This window comes from Capsicum annuum, chromosome 3, assembly GCF_002878395.1.
Source record: "Capsicum annuum cultivar UCD-10X-F1 chromosome 3, UCD10Xv1.1, whole genome shotgun sequence".
In the NCBI taxonomy this organism is placed as follows: Eukaryota; Viridiplantae; Streptophyta; class Magnoliopsida; order Solanales; family Solanaceae; genus Capsicum; species Capsicum annuum.
The window spans coordinates 34,241,257-34,264,764 of NC_061113.1; the positions used below are offsets into that span (position 1 = coordinate 34,241,257).

The 23,508-nt window shown below is 34.7% G+C and overlaps 2 protein-coding genes across 2 annotated transcripts; both read left to right on the forward strand.

The window, feature by feature from the left end:
* The first annotated feature begins 273 nt into the window (after nt 1–273).
* On the forward strand, nt 274–5,980 carry LOC107865473. The gene is made up of 9 exons (XM_016711729.2): nt 274–1,394; nt 2,416–2,507; nt 2,608–2,682; nt 2,768–2,875; nt 3,092–3,169; nt 3,312–3,365; nt 3,739–4,077; nt 5,073–5,126; nt 5,888–5,980. The coding sequence occupies exons 1-9, from the start codon at nt 1,166–1,168 to the stop codon at nt 5,978–5,980; spliced, it is 1,122 nt and encodes a 373-aa protein (XP_016567215.2). The 5' UTR covers nt 274–1,165.
* A 7,301-nt stretch (nt 5,981–13,281) lies between these two features.
* Nucleotides 13,282–19,782, forward strand: LOC107863971 (DNA-directed RNA polymerase subunit beta; the record flags this gene model as incomplete). Its single annotated transcript, XM_047408233.1, has 4 exons — nt 13,282–13,394; nt 14,440–14,656; nt 14,698–14,940; nt 19,276–19,782. Coding segments are annotated over exons 1-4 (1,080 nt in total), but the record flags the coding sequence as incomplete, so codon positions are not given.
* Between the last annotated feature and the right edge of the window lie 3,726 nt (nt 19,783–23,508).

The window sequence follows — 23,508 nt, forward strand, 5'->3', positions numbered from 1 at the left end:
CACTAATTATATTTAATTGTTGAATATATCAAAAACTAATTATATATCTTGAAAAATATAAAATAATTATTATCAATAATTATTCCAATTTTATGATATTGTATTATATAACTCTATAAGTATCCAACTTTATTTTATTTAAAGTAAATTGTAAATTTTAAAGGTAATGTGGTCTCAATTCAAAAGTCTCAAATTAATTAAATATTAAAAGTAAGTACAAATTATCTACAGAGTAAGGACGCATTGTGTACTTCTAGAAAGGTCAGTTACTTTACCTTGTATGAACACCCTTGTTTCCAAAATGAACCATTCATGTTCTCCGTAAAAAAAAAAAACACTTCAATTTTTACACAAAATTTAAGCTTGTTTGTTGATCAAATATTGAGCATTCTTTTTGGCTGAATATAAATCAAGTGCATTGTCGACCAGAAATTGAAGTTTAACGAATTGTGGCTTGTATATAGCTGTGTAAAATTTTAGTTTATATTTGTATATTTGATACAGATGATCAAGCTAGTTGTTGAGATCTTCTTGGTGAAAGAATTTCCTGTGTAGAATTTTCTAATTTGGGGTAAATTACTTATCTGCTTTGCATGAAGAAGTTGAAAAAAGATTAAATACAGTATATGAAAATTGTTGATTTTTTTTGTTGTACAGATGAAACGATGTCCTGAGCTTGGGGTCTATTAGAAACAACATTTCTAATTTTTCGTAAAAAGTGGTAAAAGTTGCATACCCTTTAACCCCAGATCTAATATGTGGAAAGAGACTGTGTATATTGAGTTGTGTTGATAAAAATACATCAATAGTGAGATATTTCATTGTATCTATGTGTATAAAAAATGAAATCTATAAACCTCTTTTAACTTTCCTGAAGTGTTAATTTTGTATTGTCATATTAAGAGAAGTAGTTTTGTTCTGCATGTCATAAAGTTTCAAATTACTTGTGTTTACTTTAATTTTTTGGATTCTGAATATTAGAATTATTGACTATTATTCTGTGAGTATGAGTTGATATTTTTGAATTTTGAAACTAAAAAATATTTTCTTCACTGTTAATTTGGTGGTTATTTTCTTATGGGTAAATTATTTTTTTGCATATGTTAATTAATTAATTTTTTTGAAAATGGTGAATGTTAGTAGTAAATGGAGAGGCTTCTAGCAAATGTCTTGCTCAGCTGTACGAAATAAAAACCATATGTACACTTATCATACTCGTCGAAGCGACAATTGTCATGGACATATGTTGTTGGTCCAATCACAGTCAACTCGATATACCAACTATACAGTTAGTGGCTCAGCTTGTTGGTTCTTTAACATCACTACTCAAAAGCCTTCTGCTGATTACTTTGCTTGGGTTGCTAAACATACCTTCAATGTTGGTGACTATATGAGTAAGTCTTTTTTTTATGTGTTGTTTGTTATTTCTTTATTGATGGGTCTAGTCAAATCTTGAGTTGATTTCTCAAATGGTTGTTCTAGTGATAATTATTATCTCGGAGAGTAGCAGATAATTGGAATCAAGAAATGTGACTTGCTTGGATAATAGTAAATCTGTATGGAACAGTAGGATAGATATAGATAGAACTTTTGAAACTGTAATCAACTCTTTCTGAAGTTATTGAGTTTTTGGGCAATTTTAGAGAGAGCGAGAGAGAAAGAAGGGTGATTTTTTTTATAAAAATTACTCATTTTTGAATTATTATGATAGAAGAATTTGAATCTTCTTGTGCATTTTGGGGGAGGTAGTCTTGTTTAACGAACTTATAATACCAGTTATTAGTACAACCTGGAGTTACTAAACATTGTCTAAACAATAACTGATCTTAGACAAATGAGGTTTGCTCAAGTGGTTGAGCATCTCCATCATCAACCGGTAGGTTAAGAGTTCGAGAGTTCGAGTCTGAAGGGTAAATGGGAATACTATTGATCCTCTTGGAGTTGGGGTGACGAAAAATACAGATCTATTATGCCTCTGATTCAAGTATATATTGTTTAAATTTGAAATTTCTAAGAATGTACATATCATGCTTAAATTGTATCTTTTGTCACAAAGGAATGATGAGTCCAGTGGCTGGTCGTCTTGAATCCGCTTATGCCAAAATGATGGTAATCAACTGATATTTTACCCTCTACATGGTTATTCTCATGTTTTCTTTTAGGATAACCTTCTTCACTTTCAAAGCTTTGTCTTCTCCGAAAAGGATTAGTTGATTGTAAATTTGCTATGTTAATTGTATGAACTTAGGTGTTTTATTGCAACATGTTGAAGGCTTCAAAATGAATTTGATATGCTATGACCTGTATCAATCTACTCGTGTAGAAAAATTTGTGACAGACATGTTTTGATCAGTCTACTACATCAACAAACTTCTCAAGCTCATTGCATGTACTTACGTTTTCTCACCTTTGTAGCCTGTGGACAGTTTCTGAAAGCCAATAGTGGACAACCTGTAATATGGAAAAGAGCTTCATTCATGGAAGAGGTCCTCCGAGAGGCTGATGTGGTAATTATCTACATCAAGAGAGCACTATTAGATTTTTTTTTATTTTTCTGTAATACATTTCTCATTCATGTTCTTATCTATGATCAAAATGCTTCTCTAGATAAGTCTACATCCAGTCCTTGATAAAATAACTTACCACCTTGTGAACAAAGAGCGGCTAGCAATGATGAAGAAGGTAATGACATTTGCAATACTATCTATTTTGATTGCTAATTTACACCAAATATAATATCTTGATATTATTCAACTCAAACTCGTAGGAAGCAATACTTGTGAACTGTAGTAGGGGGCCTATGATTGATGGAGTAGCTCTTGTTGAGCATCTGAGGAAAAATCCCATGTTCCGTGTTGGCCTTGATATCTTTGAGGTAATGACTATAGTAATCTATTCTTTTTTGATCCCATTCTCCTGTTATGAACATGTTAAAGAAAAATGCAAGATCAGTGAGAAATTGTTATGTCACACGCCATTTCTACCAAGCAAAAAGCTCGCGAAAAATAACTTAATCGTATAGACTGTAGGATGCTTTCCAATGTCTTATACATTCAAGTAATGCTCTTCTTTGATAATTGTGTTGTCTTAGGATGAGCCCTACATAAAACCTGGTCTTGCAGACATGAAGAATGCTGCTGTAGTACCCCACATAGCTTCTACTTCTAAGGTAATCTAATCTATTTATCTGTGCTAAAATAAGCAACTTTCTGCAACGATAGCTATTTCCCATCTAATTCGCCGATTCTCATGATTTTTGATAGTGTGGCCACTTCGTAAGAAAAAACTAAATCTCCCAATTCATAATGCAGTGGACTTGTGAGGGAATGGCTACACTAGCTGCTCTGAATGCCCTGGTACACAATGTTGAATTGAAATTGTGGACACACTTTTTCTGAAATCATAGTGAACATAACGATACTATTGTGCTTTGGATTCTGAAGGTCACATATGTTTGTTGATGATGTTACAAGGAAAAATTAAAGGCTACCCAATTTGGAGTAACCCAAACAGAGTGGATGCATTCTTAGATGAGAATTCACAGCCCCCTGCTGTATGTCCGAGCATTGTGAATTCAAAAGCTTTAGGTAATTAACTCATGTATGCAATTTGTGAGATATTCAAATTTGCTCCGATTTGCTTGAGGGTTATTTGCTCAATACAAATTGATTTACTATTGAAGGCTTACATGGTTCAAAGAAGTGAACTTGGAATGTTTAAGTAATCAACATATGCCAGATTGTTGGAAATTTAAGAATTGGAAATTTTAGAATTGTTGGAAATTTAAGAATTGTTGCCATTTATTGGTATCATGTGATAGGGTCTTTCGCTAGTCTTGGTTTCCTTGCTTGGTACCTGTCTGGGAAAATTAAGACATTTGATCGAAGAGGCCATGTTTATAAACTCTACCTTGTGAAAAAAGGTAGTATGCTGTGTGTTTTGGTTGCTCATGGTGATGGAAGAGCTTATGTCCCTGATGATAGCATTTTCAACCATATTCTTGGCTCAAACTTGGCACCAGTTAAATATTGTGGTGATGATGGCAGACTAACAGATGCATATCCTTTCAATCTTAGCGTGGCGATCATTTTTTCTCTAGATGGAAGGCATTTTGCATTGATGCCTCATTTTAAATGCTGCTTTTTGATGTGACAGTTTCCTTGGTATCCTAAGAATTGGGATGTAGAAAAGATAAGTCCACGTTCCTTGTTGTGGAATTTCAAAATTACAGAGAATGGTGCTAATTAAGTAACTGTTTTGCTTCATTTTGAACTATTTTTCATTTTACTGCCAATATTAGAAAATAAGTTAATGTTTTTGTACTATATCTTTAAGTAATGTAATTGTTTTATTTTCATCCTCCATTATGTTATGTGCACCTTTAATGTTGATATCACGCTTAATTAATGGACTGGGGCTGTAAATTTTTTTGGATAACTTCTTCGATGAATGAACAATTCTTGCAGAATAGGTAAGACACAAAGGTTGAAAAGTCTATGAAGCAGATGAAGGAGCGAAAGACAGAGCCCAAATAGTACACTTCGTCAAGAAGGTAATGTTTTTCATCTGCTACAACATTGAGAGGCTTTTGTAGCTAGTTGAAGCATAATTTTCATAATGTTTCCATTTAAATATCGTGTGGTATGAGTTGTCGTCGGTAATGTTTGTTATTACTATTGTTCCATGATACTAAGTTTGATGTTAGGTTTCATGATAAAAAAGAACAACACAGTGGATAAATGAAATATGAAACAACCACACATATTCTTCATTACATTATAAAAATATCTAATATTATAATTGTTCATAACTAAAATATCTTGTATACATTACAAAATGAACTAAAATTAAAATTAGAAGAAAATGAATTACAGATGAACATGTTGTTTCCTACTCACATTTTTCTTTCCTTCATAAACACTTTGTGAACCTTGACTCTAGAAGTAACCTGTCCATTACACTTATTGACAACAGACAGAGGATCTTCTGCAAGATGTTTGTGATGATTTGATCATGGTTACATCTCAAATATATTTAGATCTCACTAAGATGAATGCATGGCATGTTAAAAGGTTACAGCTGTTGCTGCACAAACGGTTGCTGAAGCAGAGGCAGCTATAATTGCGGTATAGGAGGCGAATAGGGAGGCTGATGGTGCTCAAGTCTTCTCAGTATCTGAAAAGAAGACATTGAGGTTAGATTATTCTTTATACTTTGTTGATTGTTTCTAGTGTCTTTAAAATTATCTATTTTATGTTTTGATTTTGATTTTTTGTTTGTAACTAAATAAATCTTTTTGTTCTATTGTCTTTATGTTTATATGTCCACTGATATAAGGTTTTACAATGACCTTTTATCCCCATCAGTAATCGAAATGTCTCTTCATGGTAAATGCTTAGATGAATGTTGTGATTTATTTATTAAGTTGCTTTATTTTTAATGAATTTATGTATAATTCTTGAAGATCTATTAGATTGTATCCCTTAAATCGCATGTTTTAGGAGACTTATGTATATTTAGATTCATGTACAATATCTTTTAAAAAAACACAAGCAGAAGAAAATATTTGCAAAGTAAACTAACAATTAAAAGCTTATAAATTTACTTAAATATAATTACACATACAAACAACATTATAGTCAGTAAAAATATTCAGAACAATCTGGTCTTACACCAAACACTTCCTTTGTCATTCTTCTAGAATTGACAAACCATGTTGTATTCAATCCCATCCACCTGTAAAGTTTTATTAAGGGAAAAAGATAATAGTTCAGACCAAAAAAATAAAAAAATCATCTATTAAGTGTAAGATATGAGTAGATAGGGTTTTTCTTACACTTAAATCTATTTTCTGTTTGTTGCGAGATTTCAATGCATTATTCTGCAGAGATGTATTCTAGATTCTGATTCTTCCACAATTAAAGCAGTAAATATAGCATACAAGCCTCCAAATGACACTGAATATCTGATTAAATTTTGAAAAACTTCTTTATATACTACATTTGTAGCTTTGTCAGTTATCTGCCCATCATCATCATAAATTAGTATTTTTAATTCCTTTCTACTTGTCACCCTGGAAAGTGCAACATATAATTGTCCTTGTGTAAATACTTGTTTCTTCAAAAATAATTCAACGTGAGATAGACTGTCCTTGACTCTTATTAATTGTCATAGCAAAAGATACAGTAATTGAAAATTGTCTTCTTTGAAACTTAAATGGAATTCTAGCATCGGATGGTGTTAAGGTCATTCTTGGAATAAATACTCTTTGTCCAGTCATTTGTCCAGATAAGACCTTTGCTTCAATAACTTGATTTCCATGTCTAGTTACAATCAACCTTGTTCCATTACAAAATCCCGCCGTCTGATCAATATTTCTTATTAACATCACCGGAACCATAACCTTTAAAGTGATGACATGATTTGGAACACCAGAACATTTAATAGTATTTAAAAATTCTGGTGTGTGTACATATTCCAAAGCTAAATAAGTTTGGTTAGAGCAATAAGTTTTATCAAAACTCAAATATGATTTCTTAGGATTTTGATTGAGAGAAATCATATATTGATTGATTGATTCCACCATATCAAGAGTTGGAGCAAGAATGGCTCTTTTTTGTAGGTATACTATATCATTGCAGCGACTAATGAAATCTGGATACGTACTTTCTACAATAGCAGATATTGGATTAATACACTGATTATTAGAAGATCCTTTGGTATAGCAACTTTTTCAATGCCATCAACTGAACTTCCAATCCTACCATCACCAACAACCAAAATCCAATCAGAAAAATCTCTTAACTCATCCAGATCTGGACCTATTTCAGTACCCTGTAATCTCATATTCTTTGTTAGTTGCAACAGTTGACAATGAGACCATAAATATGAAGAATTGAGAGTTGCATTAACAATATCTTGCCTAGTACCTTTTGGGATGATAGGTAATATTTGTCTGAAGTCACCACCAAAAATAACTGTTTTACCTCCAAAAGGTCTTTGTGAAATGGATGAATCTTTGAAGCTAAGAATATCTCTTAGACTTTTATCAAGAGCTTCAAAACAATATCTATGCATTATTGGTGCTTCATCCCAGATAATCAACTTTGTCTTGATAATTAAATTTTCTAAAGGAGTACCTTACTTGATATTACATGTTGAATCTTCAATTACATTTAGTGAAATTATAAATCTTGAGTGAGCTGTTCTACCATCTGGTAGCAAAAGAGATGCAATTCCGCTAGAAGCAACTGTTAACACAATATCTCCTTTAGATCTTATGGCAATAGGCAAAGTATTCCAAATAAAATTTTTACCTGTTCCTCCAAAATTATATAAAAAGAAAAATTCACCCTTGTTTTCATTCACAACTGTTATTATCTTTTTATACACAGTCTTCTGCTCATCTGTCAAATTTTCAATCAATTGTTGATGTTCCACTGCTAAAACTCGTCTGTTATAACGTTTTTCATCATAAATTAACCTATTATTCTGGTCAACCTCTTCCTCATTATAAACAGGCATTGGCATTGTTGGAAAATCAAGAAAATTTCTTCCACAACCTTTTAAAAAGTGCTCAATCTTTTGCAAGCAAAGGTTTTTCAGATCATCTGTTAGGTTAACTTCTGAAAATGCACAACAACATAAACAAATAATTACATTAAATTAAAAAAGTATATTTGGAAACAGTTAATGAAATATATGATCATGAACATTTTTATTAGATAATGAATAAGTGTATTTTATCATCGGCTTTTAAATTTTTGTGAATGAAATAAAATATTATATATATTAGTATTTAATAAAAATTAAAAGTTTTATTGAAGTACCTGGGTTATCTAAAACTCTTCTTTCTTCATGAAGGATACCCTCAGATAGTAAATGTCATGTTCATTGCCAAACAATCTCTGAACGTTATAAAAGTTGCATAGAAAATAATTGCCTTAGATATGATGACATTCCCCAATTACTTGCTTCCACTATAGCATCCACACACTCTGTCATCGTCTAATAAACCTAGAGCATAACATGCATCCCTGAAAGTGTTATAACCATGACCATTTATTTTTCTAAGATCCTCATAGGATGTTGGACCTTTAATAACATTCAGCAACAATCTAAGGTAATATTGCTCTCCAGATCCCGGGGGAACAAAGAAAATTCTGCCAATAGAAAATGCAGAAGTTTTGTCTTTTTTTCCATTTCTTCGATTGCTAATTCCACACAAATTTTAGAGAAAATTCTGCATATGTTAGCTCTCTTGCTTTAGGAAATCCCTTATTTGCTTCAAACCACTTTAAAAACATTGATTCCTTTACATTTGGTTTGTTAACTACTGCATGACATTTTGATTGTCATCCATATGAAAAGATAACCTTTCTACAGATGGTTCTCTGTGATGGATTGGAAATTTAAAAATTCTCCAAGCTGCTTCACATGGCGATATGTACCGACAATCACAATACATATTTATTTCATCAACAACTCTTGAGCCATCAATATTTCCACTTTGAGAAAAAGCAGTGGTTACACGATCATGTCCTTTATTAACATACTTAAATAAGTATTTAATGAACCTTGATTGGTTGCACCATTCCACATTAATATATGCACCATATTTTAATAATAAGAATCTATTGTATGGTACAACATACCTATTATCTAAATCAATACCTGCTCTCTTTGTAGATCTTCCATCATCCCTTCTTCTATATATAGGATACCCTTCATCATCAATTGTGGTTGAATCCATTAATTTTTTTGGAAAGTGCTTTGTACATTTGCCATTTTGCATGCAAGGAGAAGATTTTCTTGCAGTACCACATGGTCCATGAATCATTAAATTTGTAATAGCCGCATAATATTGAGGATCAACTAAATTGTCATATCAACGGCATTTGGACATTTATTATGAAGAAAAAGTAGGATATGTGCATGAGGCAACCCACACTTTTTAAATTCAATGGTATAAAAAGATATATTAGTAATGTTTGTTTTCTAGTTGATAATTATAATAGTAGCTTACTAATAATTAAAAAAGTAATGTAATATTGTCATATAGCATGAAGTTATACCTGCTTTTACTTCACCAAAAACTATTGTCTCGCAGATTTTTTAGCAATTGATCCAATTTGATTTTGAAAATCTTTGTTAAAATGTCTGGACGATCTTCTGGAGACAACCCCCTACACTTCACAAATCTAGTAACCTCTGGCCATTTTAGATTGCAAGTAAATATGATGAAAAAATCAGCGTATTCAGCCCATTTGCAAATTGTCTTGGCATCCTGATAATTTTGTAACATGTAACGTGTCCCTCCAGTGAATGATGAAGAAAGTATAACTCTCTGTCCTTGAGAAGAAGGTTCTATGTCTCTTCTTAAAATAACTTCTTCTAATCCTTTATAAAAGTCTGATCTCAGCTTTTTTTTATGAAGCCTAATAAATTTCAATCTAAAAGATTCCATCATTGTATAACCATCAACTAAGAATTGCTGAAATAATCTTTTAGATGACACAATAGTTGGATCTTCATGCTTTCTTTCTTGAATTTTGTATGAGAAGTATTCACGGCAGCTAAGATATTTTCTTCCACCACTTGATTCATCCTTAAGATTTAAAGGAATATCTTCTCTGGATCCATCTTCACCATATGGTAAGAGTAGAGGATATTGCAATCTTAAATATAAGGCATTCAATTCATTTATCCTCTTAAGCTGTCCAGATTTACTTTCAATAATAATATCTTTGTCTGACATTGTTGGTTCAAAATCACCAACGACCAAAGCAACAACCTCTGAAATTAATGATAAGTTATATCTTCTTCCATCGGAGCCTCTTTTCCCTAGTTATCTGAGATGCAAATTTGAATTTTGAACTACTTGAAATTTATCTCTTACTATTCTAAAATATTTTGCTAATGCATTGTGTTCATCTAGCATTTGCTTCAGTTCATTCACAATTTCAACATTTATTTGATTGGTACTTTCACCACGACTGCAAGAATAAAATATTAAAATAAACTTAATTTGTGATCATATTTGAGAAGTTTAATTAAAATTTAAATGATTTTAATTTTAATGACCAATAATATAAATACTCACCTGATAGCGTGAATTCTATTGTCCACCTTATTTTCTGTATCATAAATATACAATTGTGTGAATCTTGGAGATGATCCCTATGTAGGCAATACACTTCCAATTTTATGATAATTTTGCCCGAACAATCGAAATGTTCTTGGTCCCTTTGATTGGTTGATAGATGCATCAACTTTTCCACCCATTGATGTAAAAGAAAACATGTAATTATATGTTCTAATATTCTCTCTGAAATGATTACTTTTTTTTCCTACATGAAATCAGAGTATGTTAGAATTTTCTATATTCATACAAAGATTTTCCACCCATTGATGTAAAAGAAAACATGTAATTATATGTTCTAATATTCTCTCTGAAATGATTACTTTTTTTTCCTACATGAAATCAGAGTTTGTTAGAATTTTCTATATTCATACAAAGATTGTCATTTAATTTATAAATAAATACATTTACCTGATCCAAGCAGTAACTCCTTTAAAACAAAAGGAGGTTTTTTAGGATTTGGCAGCTTGATTTTTCCGCTACTACAACATAAAGTGAACTGATTATTTATTTTTATATTTCTTCTCAATTCTTTCATCGTACCAGAAGTATGCCCCACAGTATTCACATTCACATGTAGGATCTCCTGTATCTTAGTAATCTAATATTGCCAAAGTAAAGTAAAGATATAGTTAATGTACGTACCGTAAATAATACACTAATTATGTAATATAGATAAATGTAACAAACAACATACCTTGACTGTTAGTTGTCCAAATTTCTATTTCATCAGCTACAAATAATAATATTAAAATAATATATTTAAAAGTAAAAAAGTTGGATATCTTTATACAGTTTAACAATATCAATTGTATTTGGGTTTCTATCTACATACCTTCAAATATATCTTCATCTACATTTTCATCAGGGGTTTGTTGGTTTGAGAGCACATGACTTTGATGCATAAAGTTTAAAATTAATGAAGTTGTTGTAAGAGTATACAACAACAACAACAACAACAAACCCAGTGTATTTCCACCTAGTGGGGTCTGGGGGGTAAGATGTACGCAGTCCATACCTCTACCTCTGATGAAGTAGAAAGGCTGTTTCCGATAGACCCTCGGCTCAAGACACGAGATACCACACAAACACATAGTAAAGCACAGAAGCAGATTACATAACATAAATACGGCACCCATAAGTAATATAAAACAGAGGAAAGCAGAGGAAAGTACACAGATTCGTAATAAAACATGGAACACGGAAGACGGAATCATAACAGGAATAAAACCCTCACCAAGTAATTCCCTACACTAGCGACCCAAACTGGCCCTAATCCTCTGCCGAAATTCGCGCCCTCTAGACCTTCCTATCTAGGGTCATGTCCTCGGTGAGCTGTAATTGTTCCATGTCCCGCCTAATCACCTCGCCCCAGTACTTCTTCGGCCTACCCCTACCCCGCCTAAAACCATCCAACGCTAGCCTCTCACACCTACGGACCGGGGCATCCATGCCCCTCCTCTTCACGTGTCCGAACCATCTCAATCGTGCTTCCCGCATCTTGCACTCCACTGAAGTCACACCAACCTTCTCCCGGATAGTCTCATTCCGAACTCTATCCCCTCTAGTCAGTCCACACATCCAGCGCAACATCCGTATTTCTGCCACCTTCATTTTTTGGATGTGGGAGTTCTTAACTGGCCAACACTCCGCTCCATACAACAAGGCCGGACGGACTACCACCCTGTAGAATTTGCCTTTAAGCTTGGGCGACATCTTCTTATCACACAGCACCCCCGACGCGAGTTTCCACTTCATCCATCCCGCCCCAATACGGTGTGAGACATCCTCGTCAATCTCACCGTTACTCTGGATCACGGACCCAAGATACTTGAACTTATCCCTCTTACATACCTCCTGTGCTTCCAGCTTCACTACTACCTCATTCTCCCGCCTCACGTCATTAAACTTGCATTCCACATACTCTGTCTTGCTTCTGCTCACCCTGAACCCTTTAGACTCAGGAGTTTGCCTCCACACCTCCAATTTGTCATTCACACCCCCTCGAGTCTCATCTATCAGAACTACATCGTCAGCAAAAAGCATACACCACGGCACCTCCCCTTGAATGCGCCGCGTCAACACATCCATCACCAACGCAAACAAAAAGGGACTAAGAGTAGATCCCTGATGCAATCCTGTCAGGACAGTGAAATGCTCTGAGTCTCCTCCCGCCGTCCTCACCTGGGTTTTCGCTCCATCATACATATTCTTAATTACTCTGGTATATGCCAGCGGTACTCCACTCACCTCCAAGCATCTCCAAAGCACCTTCCTGGGGACTTTGTCGTATGCCTTCTCCAGATCGATAAACACCATGTGCAGATCCTTCTTCCGCTCCCTATACTGCTCCACCAACCTCCACACCAGGTGGATTGCGTCCGTCGTCGAGCGGCCGGGCATAAATCCGAACTGGTTTTCCGAAATAGACACTATCCGTCTCAGCCTTACCTCGACCACTCTCTCCCAGATCTTCATAGAGTGACTCAATAACTTAATCCCCCTATAGTTATTGCAACTCTGAATGCCCCCCTTATTCTTATTAATGACATACTTGATATATCACCATATTGCATATTTAAATGGTTTGAATAACTATTCTCATCCACCAACAGTCCTTTATCCTTAGATTGATTTGTACTTGTAAATGAACTGGTCTAAAAATCTGTCACACACATTTTAGTGTTAGCCATTGTTTGTAAATAATATATATTTTCAAACTTGAAATTGTATTTTTCTCATTTATGATTTTTTTTCATAAGCATATTCTACCTTTTCTTGCAAGTTTCTTTTGATATTCCATGATAAAAGTGAATGTAACTGTTATTTGTCTGAAAATATATTTAGTATTAAGAAAAGAAAAGCAGTTGACTATAGGCAGTTTTATGTTTTTTTGCAGATTATTTATTTTATTTTTAATTGATATTTAATTTGTCAGCAGTTGAGTATTATGGAGTTCTAGAACATGCAATGTGTCGATTTTTAAATGGACTTTCATTGAACAATGGTGGATTGGTCCCAAATCTAACATTCCAAATATTGAAAAGTCAATTAAGATGAAAGCTGGTTGATCTGTACTCACAACTTCTGGACAACCCTTTGTAATTGACCCAGATTGTAATGATCTTCATCGATATCAAATGGTTTCTCTGATGTATATTTCTGCTGATGAAGGAGAGACTGGTGGGTTCTTAAACTTCCATCTTCCGTCTAAAGCTTCCTGTATAGACAACAAACGTGCAATAATACTCCAGTAAAGAGGAACCTCTGCTTGATCATGCTCTACTTAACAATGTTCGAGGAGCTTTAGCGCTGCCTGTATTTTAACCATCTGGACAATCCTGTTTTGGTGTATTGGAGATCATAATGACCTACCAGATGATCATATATGTTGCAGAGGTAGATAAAGTATGCAAAGCACTCCAAATTGAATTCACATGTATCATTTTTTTGTTTTTTGACGAAGTAGAGGGCTTTACTGCTCTTATGTTAAGATGTTTTATATTTCGATAATATTGGATGTGTTATATGAGGTTTTTACTTGAGGAAATTACTTGAGGTATGTAGTACTTGTAATCTTCGTGGAACATATGATAGATATTAAAGGAGTCTGAGGGTGTCGCACTTGTGGAAGGTATTGGGCAAGTTGGTGTTTTTCTGTTATCTTTTGCTTTCCATTTCTCTTGAATTTTGATACATAAGTTGGAGTAATTCTTTGATCTTTTGCTTTCTATTTCTCTTGAATTTTGCTAAATATGTTGCCCGTGAGCTTTTACTATTTGATGCTTTATTATCATAGTTGTCGCAATCTGATGGAAGTGTACTGATCTTAGTGGTCCATCCTTCCTTGGACAGGGTAAAAAAAAGAAAACCATAATCTCTAGCCACCAACAATCCTTTGAAGTGTCTGTTGTTTTCTATAAGTTCTCCGTATCATTGCCTTGTCAATGTCTCTCTTTATTTCATTGTATTAAGGTAAGTTGATGTTTTCTTGGGGACTCGTGTCTGCCTTGGAAGTTTCACAATTTCATGTTCTTCAGGGTTAGTTTTGGTACTATTTACTCTTTGTATTCTAAAGTATGGGATGGTTCTTTTGATGCTGCAGTTGAAGTTCTATTGTGCCAGTCAAATTTCACAACTATTGTCAATTCTCAATTTTTTTTAATTATGTAATAACAAAAACTTTGTTAGTTCCTGATGGACACATTCTCTCTCTTAGCAAAAAAATTACTATGGTGTCATGGCTTCAAAAATCTTAAAATTATTCAACTTATGGCAACATTTTTCATTTCTTCTAGGCAGGCGAATATACGTTTTAGGCGCTCCAGGAATCCTGTAATTGGTGATGAATTTAGCAGCCGACATGGACAAAAGGGTGTTTACTCACAATTATGGCCTAATGTTGATATGCCCTTCTCAGGAGTTACAGGAATGAGGCCAGATCTTATTATTAATCCTCATGCTTTCCCTTCAAGAATGACGATTGCTATGCTTCTGGAGTCAATTGCTGCTAAGGTATGTTTTTTCTTCCATTGCTTATGTAGTTATTTATTCAGGGAGGTGCTTTACATGGCGAGTTTGTTGATGCTACACCGTTTTCCATCACAATGAAGGAATCAGAATCAGAATCCAATTCATTGGTGGATGAACTTGGTTCGATGTTAACGGCTTGTGGTTTCAATCACCATGGTGTGGAGGTACTATATAGTGGAGTATATGAGACAGAACTGACTTGTGAAATATTTATTGGACCTATTTATTATCAGCGTCTACGACACATGGTGTCCGACAAATTTCAGGTTAGTATCACCCTATAGTAGAATGAATAATCCTGATTATTTTTCTTTTGTGAATTTAGATGTCATAATCTCATGCACAGTTTGATACAATTAGTAATGTATGGCCCTAGTGATGCTAGAGGATTTTGGAGTTAATTTTTTATTGACTCCTAGTGCATGGAGGAGTATCTACATCAACATTTGAATTTGTGCCTACAATGGTATTTTAGTACATGAAAATCTATGAGGTTGTGTCAAACATTTGGAGTCTAATCCAAAAAGGAAAATATTTGTCCTATAAAATGGGAGAAAAGGAAATTTAAAAAAATTGAGGATATTACAAATTTTGCATATTTTGATTGAATAAAATCTTCTCAATTGAGAAAACTCAGATTGAAGATACTCTGGCCGAGGTTACAAAGTACTTGAAGCTGCTAGGGGTGGGCGTTCGGTCAGTTTGGTTTGATTGTTTAATATCAGTTCGGTTTATCAATTTTCGGTTTGACAAAAATGACATCCATAACCAAATCGAAATAAATTTGGTTTGGTTCGATTTTTATAAATTCGGTTCGGTTATTTCAGATTTTTATTTCGGTTTGAAATATTAAAGTAGTTAGCCTCTCTTTTTTATTTTTTAAATGCTTTACTTCACCAGAGAGCATAGGGTCTATTAAAATCCTCTCTACTTGACAAAGGAAGGATAAGGTAACATATACATGCCTCCGCAACCCCAAACTTATGACAATAATAACTAACAAAGCAGGGTAGATACAACATAAACATCCTAGCTTACAGTCTCTCATGATTCACTCTGTAATAGTGCCAGTTATTTCCTTCTCACAAGATATTTGTCACTGTCTTATGACTTACTTGCCATTATTTGCTGTGCAATTGTTAACATTATGAAGAATGATTTGAGAAAACTGAGACTCCGTTATTTTAAAACCTCATTCATCCTCAAATAAGGTTTGACATAATCTTAAACTATCAATTTAAATCAATTTAAATCAAGAACAAAAAAAAAGTACCGTATTAGACATAATTGAAAGCCTGACTAGTCGAAAAATTGGTCGCCGGACAGTTGAACAATTGGTCGTCGGCTATCCAGTCAGAAAACCACAGTGATCAGCTAGTCTCCACCAGCTCCACTATTTCTCACCGGTGGATAGCCACAACCCACAATCAGTAGAAGTGAAAACGATCAATGAAGGAACGCTGCCTTTCCTTCGGTGGAACAGAGGAACACTCGTGAGTCGTGACTCATCATCGCTGGTGTACGTGAGAAACGACGTAGGGAATACTTATACCGGAATAGGGATTTAGGGTTGACAATGGCTACGGGCTGCGGCGTATGTTAAATGTTAATTGTGATTGTGAATGACGGAATATTATATATATATATATATAATAAAATATATATATTATTTATTTATTTATAAAATTTCGGTTTAACTGATTTCTTTTTAAAAAAATCGATAACCGAACCGAAAATTTGAAATTTAAAAATTACAAATCGAAACCGATCCAAAAAATAAAAAACCAAAATTAAATTTCGATTTGATTTTTTGATTTTTTTGGTTTAAACCAAAATATGCCCACCCCTAGAAGCTGCTACTTAAGCACTCGTTTTATTGCTTGGAGACACATTTACTATCCTTTGAAGTAAGCATGAGGAAACAAAAAATCTTGCTTGGCTAGCAGGTAAGTTTCTTCATAATCAAGAGTTATAAAACTTCCTCTTCTTTTTTGGTCAAATATCTGTCTGTTTTGAAATATAAAGAAAAAACAAGAATAAATAGAGAGAGAATAGGGATACTTCTTTATTTCTCTTGATGGATGAGAGATCGTAAGATTGTAAATACAATGAACAAAGCCCCTCTATTTATAGGGGAAATTTACTCCTAGTCTGAGTAAAAGACGAATGCTTCAAATCCTAATAGATATCAAAGTAGATCTTGATAGACATTCACTATAATGTAAATACATTTATAACGCTCCCCCTTGAATGACTAATTGGTAGATAATGTGCCTCATTGAAACCTTACGAGAAAAAACCCAGTAGGAAAAAAATCTAGTGAAGGAAAAAGAGTACACATCTCTAATAATATGCATTTCGACTTCCTTATTAAAAACCTTACAAGGAAAACCCAGTGGGACAAAACTTTGTAAGGAAAAAAGAGTACAACGTATATTAACTCGCCCTAATGAGAACATCCTTGAACCTTTGCATCCCGATCTTGTGCACGATCTTCTTAAAAGTTGTAATTGGAGAAGACTTGGTGAATAAATCATTCACATTGTCAGTTGAACGAATCTGTTGCACGTTAATATCATCATTCTTTTGTAGCTCATGTATGTAGAAAAGCTTTGGCAAAATGTGTTTTGTTCTATCTCCATTTATGAATTCTCCCTTAAGATGTGCTATGTATGCTGAATTATTTTTGTATAAAATTGTGGGTAGATTGTCATATTTCACACCACATTTTTCTTGAATGAGATGTATCATGGACCTCAACCATACACGTTTTCGGCTTGCTTTATGTATAGCTATTATCTCAGCATGATTCGATGAAGTAGCTACGATAGACTGCTTTATATATCTCCAAGATATGACAGTATCCCCATATGTGAACACATTGTATGTTTGAGACTGAGATTTATGCGGGTTAGATGAGTACCCAACATCAGCATGACCAGTAAGATCGGGACTGCAATCTTTAGAACAAAATAAACTCATGTATCTTATCCCATTTCGATGTCTTCTAGTAGGAGTAGAAATATACCTTGCTAACAAATTGAGCGAAAGGCTATATTGGGTCTTGTAGTTTTTTACAAGATACATGAGTGCACCAATTGTACTAAGATATGGTACTTCATAACCAATCCAAATTGGTATATTTCTCATTTCAGCAAATAATCTTATTGCTTTTGAAAACTCTCCAAGAGTTTCAATAATTTTCAAGCTATAAGCTTATACAATATAAGGATTATCAATAAGTTTCCCAGAAATTTTTGTATTTTGAATCCTTAAAGAAGTTTTCATACAAATTTTGTCAAAGTGACAATATTCAACATTTTATTTGTGACATCTTCAAGTGTCTGGACTGCAAATCAAATAAGTTTTCACTTACTAAGATGCATGCTTTCATGTCACTTGATAAATTTTTCTACGTTAGCATGCTTAAATCAACGTAGAATTTAGATCCTCATAATCTTTCACAATATTGCGTCAATATTGTGTCAAAGATATTGATGATATATCATTTTGTATCGGTTCACAATGCAACATAACATTTGACGTCTCATCACTTCATTATTTTTAGGTACATGAACCTCTCATAAGGTTTCATGAATTGGTATGTCGTAGGCTTTTCAAGAGCTCCTTACCTTCTTATTATGATTATTTGCTCCTTATTTTTCAAGCACTATTTCATTTGGAACCGATCAGTCTACCACGCTTCACGCATGCATAGACTTTGTCTTTTAGGAACACAAAATAAGAGCACTTGCGCTTAATATGAGATGCTTTCAGCATTTGACTTGAATTATCTTTTGGATGAGGATATGGTGATAATTCCTAACATATTTCATAGCGCTTATAATCTCCCTCTTATGTTAGGGGGATTAAGTTACTGAGTCACTCTATGAAGATCTGGGAGAGAGTTACTGAGTCACTCTATGAAGATCTGGGAGAGAGTGGTCGAGGTGAGGCTGAGACGGATAGTGTCTATCTCGGAAAATCAGTTCGGATTTATGCCCGGCCGCTCGACGACGGAGGCAATTCACCTGGTACGGCGGTTGGTGGAGCAATATAGGGAAAGGAAGAAGGATTTGCACATGGTGTTCATCGACCTAGAAAAGGCGTACGACAAAGTCCCCAGGGAGGTGCTTTGGAGATGCTTGGAGGTGAGTGGAGTACCGCAGGCATATAGCAGAGTAATTAAGGATATGTATGAGGGAGCGAAAACCCAGGTGAGGACGGCGGGAGGAGACTCAGAGCATTTCACTGTCCTGACAGGATTGCATCAGGGATCTACTCTTAGTCCCTTTTTGTTTGCGCTAGTAATGGATGTGTTAACGCGGCGTATCCAAGGGGAGGTGCCGTGGTGTATGCTTTTTGCAGACGATGTAGTCCTGATAGATGAGACGCGAGGGGGTGTGAACGACAAATTAGAGCTGTGGAGGCAAACTCTGGAGTCTAAAGGGTTCAGGGTGAGCAGAACCAAGACAGAGTATGTGGAATGTAAGTTTAATGACGTAAGGCGAGAGAATGAGGTAGTGGTGAGGCTAGAAGCGCAGGAGGTAAAGAAAAGGGATAAGTTCAAGTACCTCGGGTCCGTGATCCAGAGTAACGGTGAGATTGACGAGGATGTCTCGCACCGTATCGGGGCGGGATGGATGAAGTGGAAACTTGCATCGGGGGTGCTGTGTGATAAGAAGGTGCCGCCCAAGCTTAAAGGTAAATTCTATAGGGTGGTAGTCCGTCCGGCCTTGCTGTATGGAGCGGAGTGTTGGCCAGTTAAGAACTCCCACACCCAAAGAATGAAGGTGGCAGAAATGCGGATGTTGCGCTGGATGTGTGGACTGACCCGAAGGGATAGAGCTCGGAATGAGACTATCCGGGAGAAGGTTGGGGTGACTTCAGTGGAGTGTAAGATGCGGGAAGCACGATTGAGATGGTTCGGACACGTGAAGAGGAGGGGCATGGATGCCCCGGTCCGTAGGTGTGAGAGGCTAGCGTTGGATGGTTTTAGACGGGGTAGGGGTAGACCGAAGAAGTACTGGGGTGAGGTGATTAGGCGGGACATGGAACAGTTACAGCTTACCGAGGACATGACCCTAGATAGGAAGGTCTGGAAGACGCGAATTACGGCAGAGGATTAGGGCCTGTTCGGGTCGCTAATGTAGGGAGGTAATTGGTGGGGGTGTATTCCTGGTATGATTCCGTATTCAATGTTCTGTTCCGTGTTCCGTGTTCTATGTTTGTTACGAATCTGTGTGCTTTCCTCTGCTTTATATTCCTGCATTCCTGCTTTACTCTGTTTTATATTCCTTATGGCTGCAGTATCTATGTTATGTCATCTGCTTCTGTGCTGTACTATGTGTTTGTTTGATATCTCGTAACTTGAGCCGGGGGTCTTTCGGAAACAGCCTTTCTACTTCATCAGAGGTAGAGGTATGGACTGCGTACATCTTACCCCCCCCAGACCCCACAAAGTGGGAATACACTGGGTTTGTTGTTGTTGTTGTTGTTGACCTTGAACCAATTGAGGGGGAAGAAATAATCATAATTTATTGGTCTAATGCATACAAATGCTATTGCAATATATCACATTTCAGACCAATACATTAAGTTTTGTTCTTATTAATAATGGTTTAGATATTTATCAAAGACATTCAATGCTAAACCATCATCATTAAGATGAATTATCTTGATTACACAATCTGAAAATTATGCTCAATTTATATTGAACAAGTAACTTTATGAATGTCAAACGTAGGTTGACCATGAATGTACATGTGATCATCTTATTGATGCATCTTTTCAACATATCACATGATAGGTGAACGAGCCCTTATTCACCTTTTATAATTTTCAGATTTGAAGGGATCCAATTCCAATATTAGTTGGTCCAACCAAATTGTTATGAGAACAAACGACATAAACAATTCTTGAAGAATCTTCTAGTTCTTCAATACATGCACATCTTCGAGATGTCACAATCGTTCATATTAATTTATGAATTTTTATTCTAGTAAACTCTAAGTTTACCATGACATGTACTTTTTCTTTAGTAAATTTCAGATTTACTATTACATGAATAAATTTCAAATTTACTACTTTAGAAGTAGATTTTAAAATTATTCAACCTCTTTCGGAGGTGAGTTTCGGAGGTGAGTTGTGATAAAATCACAATCAAGTGCACGTTTGCATTAATAATTTTTTCATTCCCCAGGAATGGAATGTAATCTTGCCTTAAGCCTATCAAATTATGATAGCTTATAACCTCTTTGAAGATTTTGCTACTTCAGAAGTAAATCGAGGCATACATATAATGTAGAGAATTTTTCTCTAGCATATCTTATAATCATATAAGCGTATGAAAATATCATCACTTTTGATGATCATTATCATATTGTCCCTCCACGTGTATATTTATGCATTTAATCACTTGCCTTCGTTCATACATATTATGCACTGCTACCACATACACCTCAAGAATGAAGTAAGTTGTCATATTTCAGACTTATCATATATTGCTACTACATTCACTCCATGGAATGAAGCATATTCAATGGGTTGAATTTCAAACTTTTCATCAAACACCCATTATTTTTCCTTAGCCATCACAATATCATCAATATGGTGTATTGAGATTCAAACTCAATATTTGATCCATATAAAGGCGTCTTAGACATGAATCGATGGGACTTGAACCCAACATATTATTATTCTTTTTGATAATATTGGTCTTGAGGAATAAATTCAAAATATAAATGTTTCCAAACCAATTATTTTTTCTTAAATCCAACAATAATTATATCATTAATAGAAAAATACAAATAATATAAGGAATTACTAACCTTGACCTTTAGATTTATAATCTCACCTTATTTGGCAGTCTTGTGCTGATAACGTGCTATAAAATATAAAGAACAATAAGAAGAGTAGAGAGAATAGAGAGAGTGATTCTTATTTCTTCTCTTGAGGGATGAGAGATCATAAGATTGTCAATACAATGAACAAAATCCCTCTAATTATAGAGGAAATTTACTCCTAGTATGAGTGAAAGAAGGATGCTTCAAATCCTAATAGATATCAAAGTAGATCTTGATAGACATTCACTATAATGTAAATGCATTTATAACACTGTCCATTTATATATCATTTTTTTATGTTTTACCTATGTTATGTACTAGTTCGTGGTTTCAATGCATTTTAATCCAACTTCTTAAATTGCCATTCTTATTATTTTTTCTCCAACTATTTTCGGTCTCGGACACTGAATCTATATGATGTTTACGTCCAGGGTAGAATGTTTATCGAATTCATAGGCCACTCTCTTGTCTCTTTATTGTGTTTAACTTGTGGTCTGATGAAATATTTATAGATATATGGTCTGATAGAACAAATTTGACATAATTTCTTGGTTCACTTGCAGATTAGTTGCTTATTTGGTACTTCTTTACAATATCTAATCTGACCGTGAATATACACGAGTAAACATCATCTCCTGAGTGGTGGTGCTTCATTTGTGTTGACCAACAATAAACTGAATCTATATGATGTTTATGCCAACAGGTATTTGTTTGCCATACAACTCGCCTTTGGGAAACATTGCTGCATAGCTTTTATCACAATCACCTAAAGGTTGTACGACTATTAACAGAGTGGCTCCCTCTGACAATTCATCTTCGGTAGGTGATTTGGCAACTGAAGCATTCTGTTTAGCATCTAAATTGGAGTTTTCAACATGCTCGTCCTGCTTCAAATCACTCTTCCTAAACAGACGACAAAGCACAAAGGCACCCTGCAACAGGCAAATCACATTTCCCAGTATGAACTAAATTTTTATTGCCTCACCTCAAATGATAATAGAAATATAATTGTGTTCCTGACTCAAATTCAAAAGTAAGGTGCAGGCACAAAGTTCTTTGGTAGATGATTCGAATTCAGACCCCACTATGTGGGGATATACTGTGTATGTTGTTGTCGTAGGTAGATGCTTCGGATAGAACTCATTAATTGGGACATCTAAAGAACTAATATATTCGACATTAATTATAAGAGCACTTTAATATAGTTCAGTAGTACGCTGCCGCTAAATGTAGGGCACTTCACTAGTCTATTCCAATTAGAAATGAGCTAAAAGAACAAATAAACTTCATAGAGATGGAGTTATCTATACAACATCTTCTAAAGAAGAAAGCTAAAAAATGAACTGCTATAGCCATAAAAGTTGCAAATATGTGCATTTTTTTATCACTCGTGAAAAACAGACAGGAACCAAAAAGATAGAAAAAACTGTCTATGTTCAAGTAACCCATTAATGAATATACAACATATTGCATTGGCATGATTGACTTGATCTACACGTTTTATGTATATTACATCCTAGACACTGATAAATGTGACTAATAATTGCACAATGATGCAATCAATCTTTTATACAAAAAATAGAAATAGAAATTCAAGACACAAGATGGATGAAGGATGTGCAAACCTGTCCAGGATGTGATCCATCCAATGACTTTTCAGTTGCACGATATTCATGAATCACCCTACGAGTCCTCTTGCCTTCAGGAGCTCAACCCATGCAATATACCAAGGTTTTATTCATCCCAATTTTTGCTCCCTTTTTACTTCTTATGTTCGTATCTTTACAAGTAGCTTTCCAGTAGCCTCATTCTGTTGCTCGGTTCAGTCGTTTCCATTTGGTACTTACGATTCTGTGGGTAGAAGAAGAACCACTCGTTGTCATTGGACTCTACCAGACATATCTTCAACCATTCAATCCATAGGTCACTCTCATGTCTCTTTATTGTGTCAAACTAGTGGTCTTATAATATTTTCCTTGAAAAGCATAC